The sequence below is a fragment of the Mauremys reevesii genome, linkage group 3 (assembly GCF_016161935.1).
Source record: "Mauremys reevesii isolate NIE-2019 linkage group 3, ASM1616193v1, whole genome shotgun sequence".
Lineage (NCBI taxonomy): Eukaryota > Metazoa > Chordata > Testudines > Geoemydidae > Mauremys > Mauremys reevesii.
Window position 1 is genome coordinate 28,433,333 of NC_052625.1, and position 14,074 is coordinate 28,447,406.

The 14,074-nt window shown below is 42.0% G+C and overlaps 1 protein-coding gene across 4 annotated transcripts in view; it reads left to right on the top strand.

Annotated features, from left to right (window-relative positions):
• Positions 1-14,074, top strand: part of STON1 (stonin 1) — a 55,275-nt gene that overhangs the window by 38,426 nt on the left and 2,775 nt on the right. For 2 of the 4 annotated variants that reach the window (XM_039529952.1, XM_039529951.1), the window contains 2 exons: positions 5,182-7,155; positions 13,385-13,587. In XM_039529952.1, coding sequence (XP_039385886.1) covers positions 5,232-7,155; positions 13,385-13,587 — 2,127 coding nt within the window. In that variant the 5' untranslated portion in view covers positions 5,182-5,231. The remainder of the gene's footprint in view (positions 1-5,181; positions 7,156-13,384; positions 13,588-14,074) is intronic. The other 2 variants (XM_039529953.1, XM_039529954.1) reach the window with 2 other exon arrangements.

Genomic DNA, 14,074 nt, shown 5'->3' on the forward strand with positions numbered 1-14,074 from the left:
ACACTGTTGACTCATATTCAGCTTTTCGTCCACCGTAACCCCTAGGTCCTTTTCTGCAGAACTGCTGCCCAGCCATTCGGTCCCTAGTCTGTAGCAGTGCATGGGATTCTTCCGTCCTAAGTGCAGGACTCTGCACTTGTCCTTGTTGAACCTCATCATATTTCTTTTGGCCCAATCCTCTAATTTGTCTAGGTCCCTCTGTATCCTATCCCTACCCTCCAGCGTATCAACCACTCCTCCCAGTTTAGTGTCATCTGCAAACTTGCTAAGGGTGCAGTCCACACCATCCTCCAGATCATTAATGAAGATATTGAATAAAACCGGCCCCAGCACCGACCCTTGGGGCACTCCACTTGATACCGACTGCCAACTAGACATGGAACCATTGATCACTACCCGTTGAGCCTGACTGTCTAGCCAGTTTTCTATCCACCTTACCGTCCATTCATCCAGCCCATACTTATTTAACTTGCTGGCAAGAATACTGTGGGAAACTGTATCAAAAGCTTTGCTAAAGTTCAGAAATAGCACATCCACTGCTTTCCCCTCATCCACAGAGCCGGTTATCTCATCATAGAAGGCAATTAGGTTAGTCAGGCATGACTTGCCCTTGGTGAATCCATGCTGACTGTTCCTGATCACTTTCCCCTCCTTTAAGTGGTTCAGAATTGAAAGAACCACAGTAGTGTGAATTCATTGTTTAATTTACTAATTATATATATATAATTCTCACAGCAAAATAACTGACCGAATATTCTACAATTGGTTAATAACATAGTAAAAGCATCCTGACTGGTTAATAACTTAGATTGTGTGATTTAATTATTAACCAATGTTTTAATAACATATCCTGCAAAGAGCTGCAGGAGATACATTAAAGAGCCACTTGTGGCTCGCGAGCCTCAGTCTGAGTATCACTGGTTTACCGCTTGATTTCTCATACAGATTACATTTAATAATCATACAATCATAGAAGATTAGGGTTGGAAGAGTCCTCTGGAGGTCATATAGTGCAACCCTCTGCTCAAAGCAGGACCTTCACCAACTAAATCATCCCAGCCAGGGCTTTGTCAAGCTGGGCCTTAAAAACCTCTAAGGAAGGAGATTCCACCACCTCCCTAGGTAACCCATTCCAGAGCTTCACCATCCTCCTAGTGAAATAGTGTTTCCTAATATCCAACCTAGACCTCCTCCACTGCAACTTGACACCATTGCTCCTTGTTCTGTCATCTGCCACCATTGAGAACAGCCAAGCTCCATCCTCTCCTCATAAGTCATGTGCCTCAGCCCAGCTTCAGGTAGTTGAAGGCTGCTATCAAATCCCCCCTCACTCTTCTCTTCTGCAGATGAAACAAGCCCAGTTCCATCAGCCTCTCCTCATAAGTCATGTACCCCAGCCTCCTGATTATTTTCGTTGCCCTCCGCTGGACTCCAATTTGTCCACATCCTTTCTGTAGTGGGGAGCCCAAAACTGGATGCAGTACTCCAGATGTGGCCTCACCAGTGCCGAATAGAGGGGAGTAATCACTTCCCTCAATCTGCTGGCAATGCTCCTAGTAATGCAGCCCAAAATGCTGTTAGCCTTCTTGGCAACAGGGGTACACTGCTGACTCATATCCATCTCATCCACCGTAATCCCCAGGTCCTTTTCTGCAGAACTGCTGCTTAGCCAGTCGGTCCCTAGCCTATAGATTCTGTATGGGATTCTTTGTCCTAAGTACAGGACTCTGCACTTGTCCTTGTTGAGCCTCATCAGATTTCTTTTGGCCCAATCCTCCAATTTCTCTAGGTCACTCTGGACCCTATTCCTACCCTCAAGCATATCTACCTCTCCCCCAAATTTAGTGTCATTTGTGAACTTGCTGAGGGTGCAATCTATCCCATCATCCAGATAAGCATAATAATGCTTATATCAGAGGAATATTTCACTTAAACCTAATTTATTTACTGACTGACTGAATTGTTCTTTTCCAGACTCCCAGCCAAATCAGTGCTAAGCAGAATGAATGTGTCACTACTTCTTGGGCTTGTGGCTAAAGTCAAGTGTAAAAGAGTCTCTTTATAAACCACTAGGCCTAGAAACCACCCTGAAAAGGGTTTAGATGTGCTAATCTAAGATGTAATCTAAAGGGGAGGAGGGATAGCTCAGTGGTTTAAGCATTGGCCTGCTAAACCCAGTATTGTAAGTTCAGCCCTTGAGGGAGCCACTTAGGGATCTGGGGATTGATCCTGCTTTGAGCAGGGGGTTGGGCTAGATGATCTCCTTCCAACCCTGATATTATATGTGCCCACATTTCTGCAGCCTCTGATAGGTTAAATCAGAAGCTGAAATAATTTTGGGTGTTCTCATAATCTTCAGTTCCCTGTATCTGATCTTCACTTCTTTTAGTGAAAGTCATCCCACAAATTACAAGCAAAATCCAATCTACACACCAAATAAATAGGTTTATATAACCTGTTTAAGGTTGTACAGTTAAGCCTTCACAAGCTAGGGAATTCCAGGGTTAAGATTGCACAGGCAATTCATCTCATTGTGTGTAATGTATTATGATACAGTTTTAATTACATGATCATATACTAATTTTTCCACAGGACACTCTTATTCAGTGCACAGGATGGATGGTGCTCACTGAATAAGTAGTTATTCATTATTTCTTTTTAGCCAAAATGTGACTTCAGGCCTTATTTACTGCTCACCATCTAAACCCTGCACTAAATACAGAATTATTAATTTCCTCATGGGCTTTTCTGTGGCACTTGTTACCATAGTAGCTGAGCATTTCACAAACATGAATGAATTTATGTTCACAACACCAGCAGGTGTTATAATGGAGAAATTATAATAACCATTTTACAGCTGGGGAACTGATGCACAGAGAGATTAAGGCCAAAATTGTCAAAAGTATCTACCATATTGTCTCCCCTCCCATCCCTCCTCAGAGGTTATTAGCAGTTTGGACCTGTAGATCCCTAGCACACTAATGGAGTAACAGATGGTTGTACAAGGCTGTTATCTCATTGTGGACCAGCCACCAGAGGCTGATAGGACACATTTTGCTAGTGGGATTCACAGCTCTTTGCTGACACCAAAGGAAAGTTGAAAGTCAGGAATCCTGGGTTCCACTCCATGTTTGGAAGGGAAATGTGCTCAAGTAGTTACCCTTCTTCCCCTGTCCCTTAGCATGCACCTACCTGTTTCTCCTCCCCTGCCACTATGCCACACCAACTGCCTGTCTTTGACTCCCCCCACCCCCCCAGCCTGTCTCTGTACCCCTCTGCACCTATCCCCACCAGAATTCAAGCCTTGTCACCTCAGGCATAGACTGTGTCTTCCCTGACCCAGCACCTGTCCCTGTCTCTCTGCAGCCCCATGTCCCTCTCCCTGAAGATACAATGCTTTGTTAGTGACAAGCAGCAAACCCCTCCAGGTGCTGTTATCAATCAGCACAACAGCATGTGGATCCCCACACCCAGCTAGATTGCATGAATGCTCCCAGAGCCACTCACATATCACTCAGAGAAAGGCACCAGCTAATTCCCTCCAGTTCCCAGCCTTACACCCCAGAGCTGTACTGTCTTGCCCTGGTCAGAAGCCCGACCAGTGTAAGTTTATTACCTAGTCCGCCCCACCCTCAATGTGGAGAGATCGTGCCCTAGCCTTTGTAACCTGAGTTGAGATTTCCCAAGCACTTCAAGCAAAATAGATACCACAGAAAATAAAAGATAAGCACATAATCTAAATCTTAAACCTTATTACACTAGGCTGTATTTAGATCGAGCAATTTTCTTACTCCATTGGATGTTACAGTTCTTAATACACAGGTCTCAATACAACCAGTCTCCTCAGTTGAAGTCTTCGTCTTCTCAGCATTCTTGTTGCTTTCATGATAAAGAGATTGCACTACAGTACTTGTATCAGGTGAATTGAAAAATACTATTTCTTTTGTTTACAGTGCAAATATTTGTAATACAAAAGAAATATAAACGGAGCACTGTAAACTTTGTATTTTGTGTTGTAATTGAAGTTGATATATTTGAAAATGTAGAAAATATCCAAAATATTTAAATAAATGGTATGCTATTATTGTTGAACAGGACAATTAATCACAATTGATTTTTTTAATTGCTTGACAGCCCTAGTTAAGAATGTTTTAAGTTTGTAAAGTGTAGCACTCAAAAGTTAGGAAATGCCAGAATTCAAGTTGCCTGTGCAAGCTTACTATGTCCCTTTATGATTATGTAATATGACAGTCTTTAATTACTTTCTTCTTCCATAGGACCCTTTCGTCCTGTTCCTCTGCACCTAGTCATATGCATTTGAGTTTGACTGTTTCCTTTTCCTCCATGCTGCCTAGGCATCAGACTCCCTGGCCTCAGTTCTGCTCAGCCTCTTGTTGGAGCATGTGAATTGTGGCTGGCACAGAACTCTGTGTGAGTAGATCAGGCTCAGTACAGATGGAATGTTCAGGGAATTTTTCTGCCAGCCACAATGAACTTCTGAGATATGTAAATTTATATTTTCAGAGGCTTATAACTCAGCCAAATTTGGGTGAAATTTCAGAGATCAAAAAAGGGCATAGGGTGAGAGAACCCAGCTTCCTTCACACGCACACATGCCGCTCTTCCAAATGGTAAGTTTCTGCCCCAAAGCATGGAGGTGCTATAGCTTCTCAGCAAAATAGTTGCAAGAATTTTTTAATATGGGCAAAGCAATGCATTTTCCCCCTAGCCTCCATCTTGGAAACAGACGAGCCATTTTTACTGAACTTTTCCAAAAAATTCATCATGAGGCAGATACCCAGCATGAAAATTTCAGCTCAAACAGTTATTTTGCGAAAGATAACAGAGCCTTATAATGGAAAATGTTAGGCAACCTTACCTATCGGTATTTCTGTCAGCTCTACTTACAGTGTGTGTGGGTGTGTATATCAGATGTTCAAAGCTGTCTGCTAAGTTTGGGGTGCCCAATTTGTGACATCAATTGGAGGTCTATGGGTGCTCAGTACTTTAAAAATCAAGCCTTAGGTGATTCAAGTCGTGCATCCAGAAATTGAGGTGCCCAAAACTGGATGCTCATGAAAATGCAGGCATTATGAAATGTGACTGTTACAAGTTTTTTTCAAAAGTAATTGCATTTATTTCTTATCATGTTTGTTCTTGTTTTGTGTTATTTCTTAACAGATGACTCAGAGGTGATACCTGTATAAGTGTTTCAAGTTTTTTTCTACAAGATGTGTTCCACATATCCAGAAAACTGGGTCACTTTTGATGATGAACCTCTCTTTCAGTCTCCTCAAAAATCAGTGGAAAAGCGTAATACCTGTACAGCAAATGGTCTTAACCTCAATCTTGCTAATGTGCATGAATCTTCCAGTAGGTCATCCTCTACAAGCAGCACCCCACTTTCTTCTCCTATAGCTGACTTTTACTTAAATCCTGGACCTCCTAGTAACTCTCCACTTTCTACACCTACCAAAGAGTATCCGGGAAGTCCCCGTATCCCCAAATCAGGAATTCACATTCTTTATCCTATTCCTGAATTGTCATCAAACATTAATCTTCACCCACCACCTGGGACTTGTTCTTCCTTAGCTTTTCAGAAACTGAGCACTGCAGCTAATGATAATCCACCTAAGATTTTATTCTCTAAACAAGCAGCCCCAGGTGAAGTAAATCCTACTTACCAAGAAAGCTGCAATGAATTAGAAGATCAGTTGGAATTGGAACACTTCCAATATTTTCAGAATGACTGTGCTTTTTCAACGTTATTTTGGAAAGAGGGGTGTTCAACTAGCATGTCTCCCTATAATGTTGACACACAAAGAAAGGATAAAAAGCTTTGTAGAAGTATTTGCCATCCTAAAGAAAAAGACAGTTGCCATGATCAGAAAAGTGTCAATCAGAATTCCTTCAGTTATATCTGTGAAAGGCTTGAACATTTGCAAACTGATACTTCGGGAAGCCTGTCTGCCTCCAGCATACATGCATGGCATAATCTCTCTTCTTTCATTCCACACAGTCTCTTCAGGAGCCAGAAAAAAGATGGTTGGCCTTTCATGCTAAGAATTCCTGAGAAGAAGAATATGATGTCATCTCGGCAGTGGGGTCCTGTTTATCTTAAAGTCCTACCTGGGGGCATTTTACAAATGTACTACGAGAAGGGCCTTGAAAAACCTTTCAAAGAATTCCAGCTCCAACCATGCTGTAAACTGTCAGAACCCAAGCTAGAGAACTGTAGTGTTTCAGGAAAAATCCATACCGTGAAGATTGAATATGTGTCTTATACAGAGAAAAGAAAATTCCATCCCAAAGCAGAAGTGGTCCATGAACCAGAGGTGGAGCAGATGCTAAAGTTAGGAACCACGGATTACAATGACTTCACTGACTTCCTTGCAACAGTTGAGGAAGAGTTAATGAAGCTTCCAGCCATCTGTAAGCAAAAGAGAAATTATGAGGAACAAGAAATTATACTAGAAATAGTGGATAAGTTTTGGGGGAAAATCACTAAAACAGAAGGAAAACTTGTAGAAAGTGCTGTCATCACTCACATTTATTGTATGTGTTTTGTGAATGGCAATACTGAATGCTTTTTTACTTTAAATGATCTAGAGCTTCAGAAAAGAGATGAACGTTATTTTGACAAGGACCTGGAGAAGAAATGGATTGATATTCTTGACTACCATTTCCATAAGTGTGTCAAAACACATGAGTTTGAGCAATCTAGAATTATTAAGTTTACACCCCTGGATGCCTGTAGGTTAGAACTGATGCGCTTCAAGACACTGTATAATGGGCAAGACCTTCCATTTTCTTTAAAGGCTGCAGTAGTTGTTCAGGGAGCATACATTGAACTTCAGGCTTTTATAAACATGTCTTCTACTTCTCTGATTCCAGCACGTTTGCATTCCATGAAATACTGTGAAAATGTCATGATACGCTTTCCAGTTCCTGCACAGTGGATCAAAGCACTTTGGACAATGAATCTCCAAAGACAGAAGTCCCTAAAAGCAAAAATGAACAGAAAAACATGCCTTGGTTCTTTACATGAAGTTGAATCTGATCCTGTTATTCAGGTCTCAATTGGAACAGCAAAATATGAAAGTGCCTACAGGGCTGTAGTGTGGAAGATAGACAGACTTCCGGATAAAAACTCAAGTAAATATATTCTGCATTATCAAAATAGTATTTTTTAGGTACAGCTCTTCTACTGGAGGAGCCTGATTCTTCTCTCACGCTGCTCTTACACTTGTATAACTTCACTGACTTTAGGGGAAATACTCCTAATTTACACCAGTGTAAGGGCCCAGTACCAGTCCAACTCCCATTGTCTTCAGTGGGAGATGGACTGGGCCTTTTAATGAGAGAAGAATTTGGCCTTAAATGTTTTTTCTAATGAGCAATTTCACCTTGATGGCAGTAGCTTCTTCACTACAGTAGTGCCTAGAGCCCCTAACTGAGACCAGGGCCTCATTGTTCTAAGCACTCTGTAAACCCATAATAGAAAATGGTTCCTGCCCATGAATATCATACAATTTAAAGGGAAAAGACAGACAAAGATGAGATGGGAATCAAAAACAGACCAGAGTCACTGAGCTGGTCAGTGGCAGAGCTGGGACTAGAACCCAGGAGTCTTAAGCTTATAGCATCTTCATGCCAAGAGATAGTGTCAGTGTAGTTGGAAGGTGCTGTGGTCAATCTCCCTTGGAGTCCAGAGGTCTGTCAAGTTTCAACTTTGACATGTTCACTTTCCTTGTGAAAGCACAGCCATCTAGTACCATGTTTGTGGACTAACTAATATTCTGAGTTTGTATTAATAGAAAAATATCAACAGTGATACCACAGTGACTTGGGTTATATTCCTTCTCTGTGGTGTTGATACATTAAATAAATGCCCACTGCAAAATAAATGAATAAATAAATAAAGGGGGGGCAACTATGCTTTTATTTAAGGCTGTCAAGCAATTAAAAAAATAATTGCCATTAATCATGCGATTAAAAAATTAAGACCGATTAATTGTGCTATTAAACAATAATAGAATACCATTTATATAAATATTTTGGATGTTTTCCACTTTTTCAAATATATTGATTTCAATTACAAGACAGAATACAAAGTGTACAGTGCTTGCTTTATATTTATTTTTTATTATAAATATTTGCACTGTAAAATACAAGAAATAGTAAGTGCTGGAGAATGAAGGCCCCTTGGATATGCATTGTGTATGTGAGGCTTTTGGAATATTTTGTGCAAGGCAATGACAACTATTACATTCTCTTGTATGTAATACCATTTCCAGAAATTATGCCTTCTAGAAATATGGGTGCAAGAAGGTAGATTAACAAATGGATCAAAATAGCAAGATAACTTATATTTTACCACCTAGAAATTCAAATTACATCCTGAAAAAGCCCAGCAAAACTTTAACCCTTTAACTCCAGTCATTAGGAAGAGGCAGGTGTTAGTAATGGGAGATTCGATCATTAGAAATATAGATAGCTCGGTTTGTGATGACTGGGAGAACCGTATGACTTTCCTGCCTGATGCGAAGGCTTTGGATCTCTTGAGGCATCTAGACAGACTTATGTGTAGTGCTGGGGAGGAGCCGGTGGTCGTGGTACATGTAGGTACCGATGATATAGGGAAGGGTAGGAGAGATGTTCTGGAGGCCAAATTTAGGCTGCTAGGAAAGAGACTGAAATCCAGGACCTCTGTGGTAGCATTCTCAGAAATGCTTCCAGTTTTACGCGCAGGGCCAGGTAGGCAGGCAGAGCTTCAGAGTCTCAATGTGTGGTTAAGACGATGGTGTAGAGAGGAGGAGTTTAGATTTATTAGGAACTGGGGAAACTTTTGGGATGGGGGAGCCTATACAGGAAGGATGGGCTCCACCTAAACCAAAGTGGATCCAGACTGCTGGCACTTAACATTAAAAAGGTTGCAGAGCAGTTTTTAAACATAGGCCTGGTCTACACTAGAGGGGGGTGTCGAACTAAGGTACGCAAGTTCAGCTATGTGAATAGCGTAGCTGAACTCGAACTACCTTAGTTCGAACTACTCACCTGGCCAGACACCGCGGGATCAAAGTCCGCAGCTACCCCAGCGACTCCGCCACCGCCGTTCGCGGTGGTGGAGTTCCGGAGTCGACGGGAGCGCGTTCGGAGTTCGAACTATCGCCTCTAGATTAGACGTGATAGTTCGAACTCCGAGAAGTCGAACTCTACGCGTCCACCTGGCAGGTAAGTATAGACCTACCCTAAGAGATGGGGCAAAGCCGATTGCTGCAGAGGAGCACGTGGATCGGACAGAGACTTCTCTTAGAGGAGAGTCTATTGATAGAGATTCTCTGGGTTCTAGTCAGAAGGAGAGGATGGACCAGGATAAAGTATGGGACAGATCAGACGAGAAACATTCACATAAAGAATCTGACACATCAGAAAAGGGCAGACAAATAAATAGTGACAAGTTTTTTAAGTGCTTGTACACAAATGTTAGAAGTCTAGATAATAAGATGGGTGAACTAGAGTGCCTCGTGTTAAAGGAGGATATTGATATAATAGGCATCACAGAACCCTGGTGGAGTGGGTACAATCAATGGGACACAATCATTCTGGGGTACAAAATATATTGGAAGGACAGAACAGGTCATGTGGGGGGAGGGAGGAGGAGTGGCACTATATGTGAAAGAAAATGTAGAATCAAATGAAGTAAAAATCTTAAATGAATCCACATGTTCCATAGAATCTCTATGGATAGTAACTCCATGCTCTAATAAGAATATAACAGTAGGGATCTATTAACAACCACCTGACCCGGATTGTGATAGAGACGATGAAATGCTAAGAGAGATTAGAGAGGCTATCAAAATAAAGAATACGATAATAGTGGGGGATTTCAGTTATCCCCATATTGACTGGGTACATGTCACCTCAGGACGAAATGCAAAGACAAAATTTCTCGATACTTTAAATGACTGCTTCTTGGAGCAGCTGGTACAGGAACCCACAAGGGGAGAGACAATTCTCAATTTAGTCCTGAATGGAGCGCAGGATCTGGTCCAAGAGTAACACTTGGAAATAGTACCACTTGGAAATAGTGACCATAATATAATAACATTTAACATTCCTGTGGTGGAAAGAACACCTCAACAGCCCAACACTGTGGCATTTAATTTCAGAAAGGGGAACTATGCAAAAATGAGGAGGTTAGTTAAACAAAAATTAAAAGGTATAGTGACTAGAGTGAAATCCCTGCAAGCTGCATGGACACTTTTCAAAGACACCATAATAGAGGCCCAACTTAAATGTATACCCCAAATTAAAAAACATAGTAAAAGAACTAAAAAAGAGACACCATGGCTTAACAACCATGTAAAAGAACCAGTGAGAGATAAAAAGGCATCTTTTAAAAAGCAGAAGTCAGATCCTAGTGAGGTAAATAGAAAGGAGCATAGCACTGCCAAATTAAGTGTAAAAATGTAATAAGAAATGCCAAAAAGGAGTTTGAAGAACAGCTAGCCAAAAACTCAAAAGGTAATAACAAAATGTTTTTTAAGTACATCAGAAGCAGGAAGTCTGCTAAACAGCCAGTGGGGTCCCTGGACGATCGAGACACAAAAGGATCACTTAAAGATGATAAAGTCATTGTGGAGAAACTAAATGAATTCTTTGCTTCCGTCTTCATGGCTGAGGATGTTAGGGAGATTCCCAAACCTGAGCCATCCTTTGTAGGTGACAAATCTGAGGAATTGTCACAGTTTTAAAATGTCACTAGAGGAGGTTTGGGAATTAATTGATAAACTTAACAGTAACAAGTCACCGGGACCAGATGGCATTCACCCAAGAGTTCTGAAAGAACTCAAATGTGAAATTGCGGAACTATTAACTATGGTTTGTAACCTGTCCTTTAAATCGGCTTCTGTACCCAATGACTGGAAGATAGCTAATGTAACGCCAATATTTAAAAAGGGCTCTAGAGGTGATCCCAGCAATTACAGACTGGTAGTCTAATGTCAGTACCGGGCAAATTAGTTGAAACAATAGTACAACAAGGTCTTGAGTAAGACTTCAAGATTTCTGAAATACTTTAAAAATGTTACATTGAAGTATATCTATACTCCATATGACAGTCTAAGGTTGTAAGAACTGATTAATACAAGTAATAGATATTCAGAACTAACAAGAGAGAAACTCTGTTTCCTGATGACAGTGGTTACTTTTACAAAGTAAAGGTCACTTTATTTACCCTCCTCCTATTTTCTTAGGATAGGTAAATCATTTTTTGTTTACCCTGTCACAATGCATTGATGCTGTGGATAATTGCTTTGCCTACTTTCTTTCAAAGGTCCATTTTTACCTTATGAATTGCTGATGAAGTTGTGAATGTAGTGCACTGTGTGTTGATGACATCCACATGACAAATAATGCTAAGCATATAATCTTTTTCTTTACCTTCACATAAATTTAGTTTCATCCTCCCTGTTTAGTGGTTGCCACTGAGAAATGTAAATTCATAAAGAATAGGCACTTTTATGCTGCAGGTTGACATGTCATTCACTGTAATGGATTAAATCTAAACCTACAGTCCCCTTCACAAAGTATGGTCAGTCCTTTTTGTAACAGTGCTTTTCTGCCTGAAGCCAAACTGTGGTTAAAGTACACAGTTCCTCTCTATACTGACACTACACATGCTTTAAGAAGCATTGGGGAGGAAGAAAAGGCAGCACTACCACTTACTTTGCTCTGAAGACTTTGCAGAGGAAGCTGTGATGTAGAAAATTCTTTTCATTCCAATATTTTGCTAGAACTCACAAAGCAAACTTCCTGATTTCAATGTTTTTGGAAATCTAGCTGTTCACCCAGAAGTGCTTGTGTGCCAAGGGATGGAAAAATGAACTCCCCTGCTTCTCCCAAGTTATTTAAAAAAACTGAATGTATAGGATCCAAGGCCAGATTAAGGCAATTTGGGGGCATATTGCAACACATATCCCCTCCCCACTATGGCTCTACCCCCATGCAGCAGCTGGGGGGCCCATGCAATTGTAAAGAGTCAGGGATGGTGGCATGAGATTCCTCCCGCCTTTTGGATTTTTAGAGCTCCCCCACATCTTAGAGAGGCCAGGGTAGCAGCAGGTCCCCACACATTTATCTCAGCAGTTGGGGTGCACGTGCTTGGATGGGTGGTGTTCTGTACTGCTCTCTTGTTCTACTGCCACACACATTATATTCTGCTAGGGAAGTGCTGGCAAGCTGCCCAGAGCAGTGGGTCTTAGGCCATGTCTACACGATAGATGCTACAGAAGCATAGTGACAGCACCCAGGGGCTGCTCTAGGCATTTTGCCACCCCAAGCACGGCAGGCAGGCTGCCTTCAGCGGCTTGCCTGCGGAGGGTCCGCTGGTCCTGTGGCTTCGGAGGTCCGCCAAAGCCATGGGACTAGCGGACCCTCCGCAGGCAAGCCGCTGAAGGCAGCCTGCCTGCCGCCATTGCAGCAACCGGCAGAGCACCCCCAAGCAGCTTGCTGCCCCAAGCGGCTTGCTGCCCCAAGCATGAGCTTGGCGTGCTGGGGCCTGGAGCTGCCCCTGACAGCGCCATAACTATGTTGCTGTACACTCTTAGCATAGATGTAGACTACAGCAATGGAAGGTGTTTTTCTGCCACTGTAGGAACTCCATGTCCTCCAGCAACAGTAGTTAGGTTGACTGGGAGCATTCGACCTAGCTGCGTCTGCAGTGAGCAGTAGGTTGGCATAGCTATGGTGCTCAGGGGTGTGGATTTTTCACACTCCTGAGCGCCATAGCTATGTTGATCTAAATTTTAAGTGTAGACCAGGCCTCAGAGTTTAACACCCCATTGAGATAAATGGGGTAATTTGTCCATCGGAGGGCTATTGTTTCAGACTGTTGGCAGTCTGATAGCACTGGATGATTACACTTGGGGCATGTTTTCAAGCTTTTCTTCACATCCATGCGAGATAGAAACTGAATTATTTTAAAAATGAAAGCTGAGATTCTAATGTAATCACTTAAATCCAGGAGCCATGGCCCTAGACACAGGTTTATGGTGTCCATCCATTAATCCAGCTCTCAATGTATCTGGTGACTTTTGTGAAAATTGATTTGAAAGAACTATGATGACTGCTATAGAAATATGTTGAAATAGGCAGAAAATGATAACAGATGTAATCTTATGCCTATATACCAAGTGATTAGGCACTTTATAAATAGCTAGACAGATGATAGAGTAATCTTGCATTATGAAACAACTACAGTTTACTAAAAAATAGCATTACCATACCCAGTTAACAAATTAACCATGTTAATTGGAGAGAGAGAAAATAATGGAGAGAAAATGGAGAGAAAATAATGAACTGTGATTTTTTCCTTTCAAAGGCCCATATCAGCCACACAGTCTGTCTTACAAACTAGAACTTGGATCAGACCAGGAAATACCTTCTGACTGGTATCCATTTGCAACTGTACAGTTTGACATGCTTGATGTGTGTGCCTCGGGGACTGAAGTAAAATCGCTGGGCATAGAGTGTGATGTTCAGCCCCAGAAACATTTGAACAAGAAAACTTGCTACAACTGCCAGGTAGTCTTCACTTTGCTTTCTGCAGTCTTTTTGTTCTGATACACCATTTACAAAGTATGTGTAGGGCTCTACCAAATTCACCGCCATGAAAAACATGTCACGGACTGTGAAATCAGACCTCCCCCATGAAATGTAGTTTTTGGAGGGGAAGGACAGGGTGGGCACCCCAGCCAGGGGCTTCTACCATTCACCAGGCTCCAGCTGCCAGTCTGTCGGGCTGGAGAGGGACAGACTGCATGGCCAGTCTTGAGGGGAGATCAGACCCATCTCTGGTTATCTCCCCCAGCTGCAGGAAGCTCTGCAGCTTCCCAGCTCTGGCAGCAGCACAGAAGTGAGGGCGTCAATGCCGTGCCCAGCCTACAACAGCTTTGCGACCTGCTTCATGTCTCCATTTTAGTTTGGGACCCTCACAAAAAACTGAAAGGTCAGATGTAAACATATAAAAACATGAAACTGACCAATTGTAAAACCCTCTGGCCATGAAATT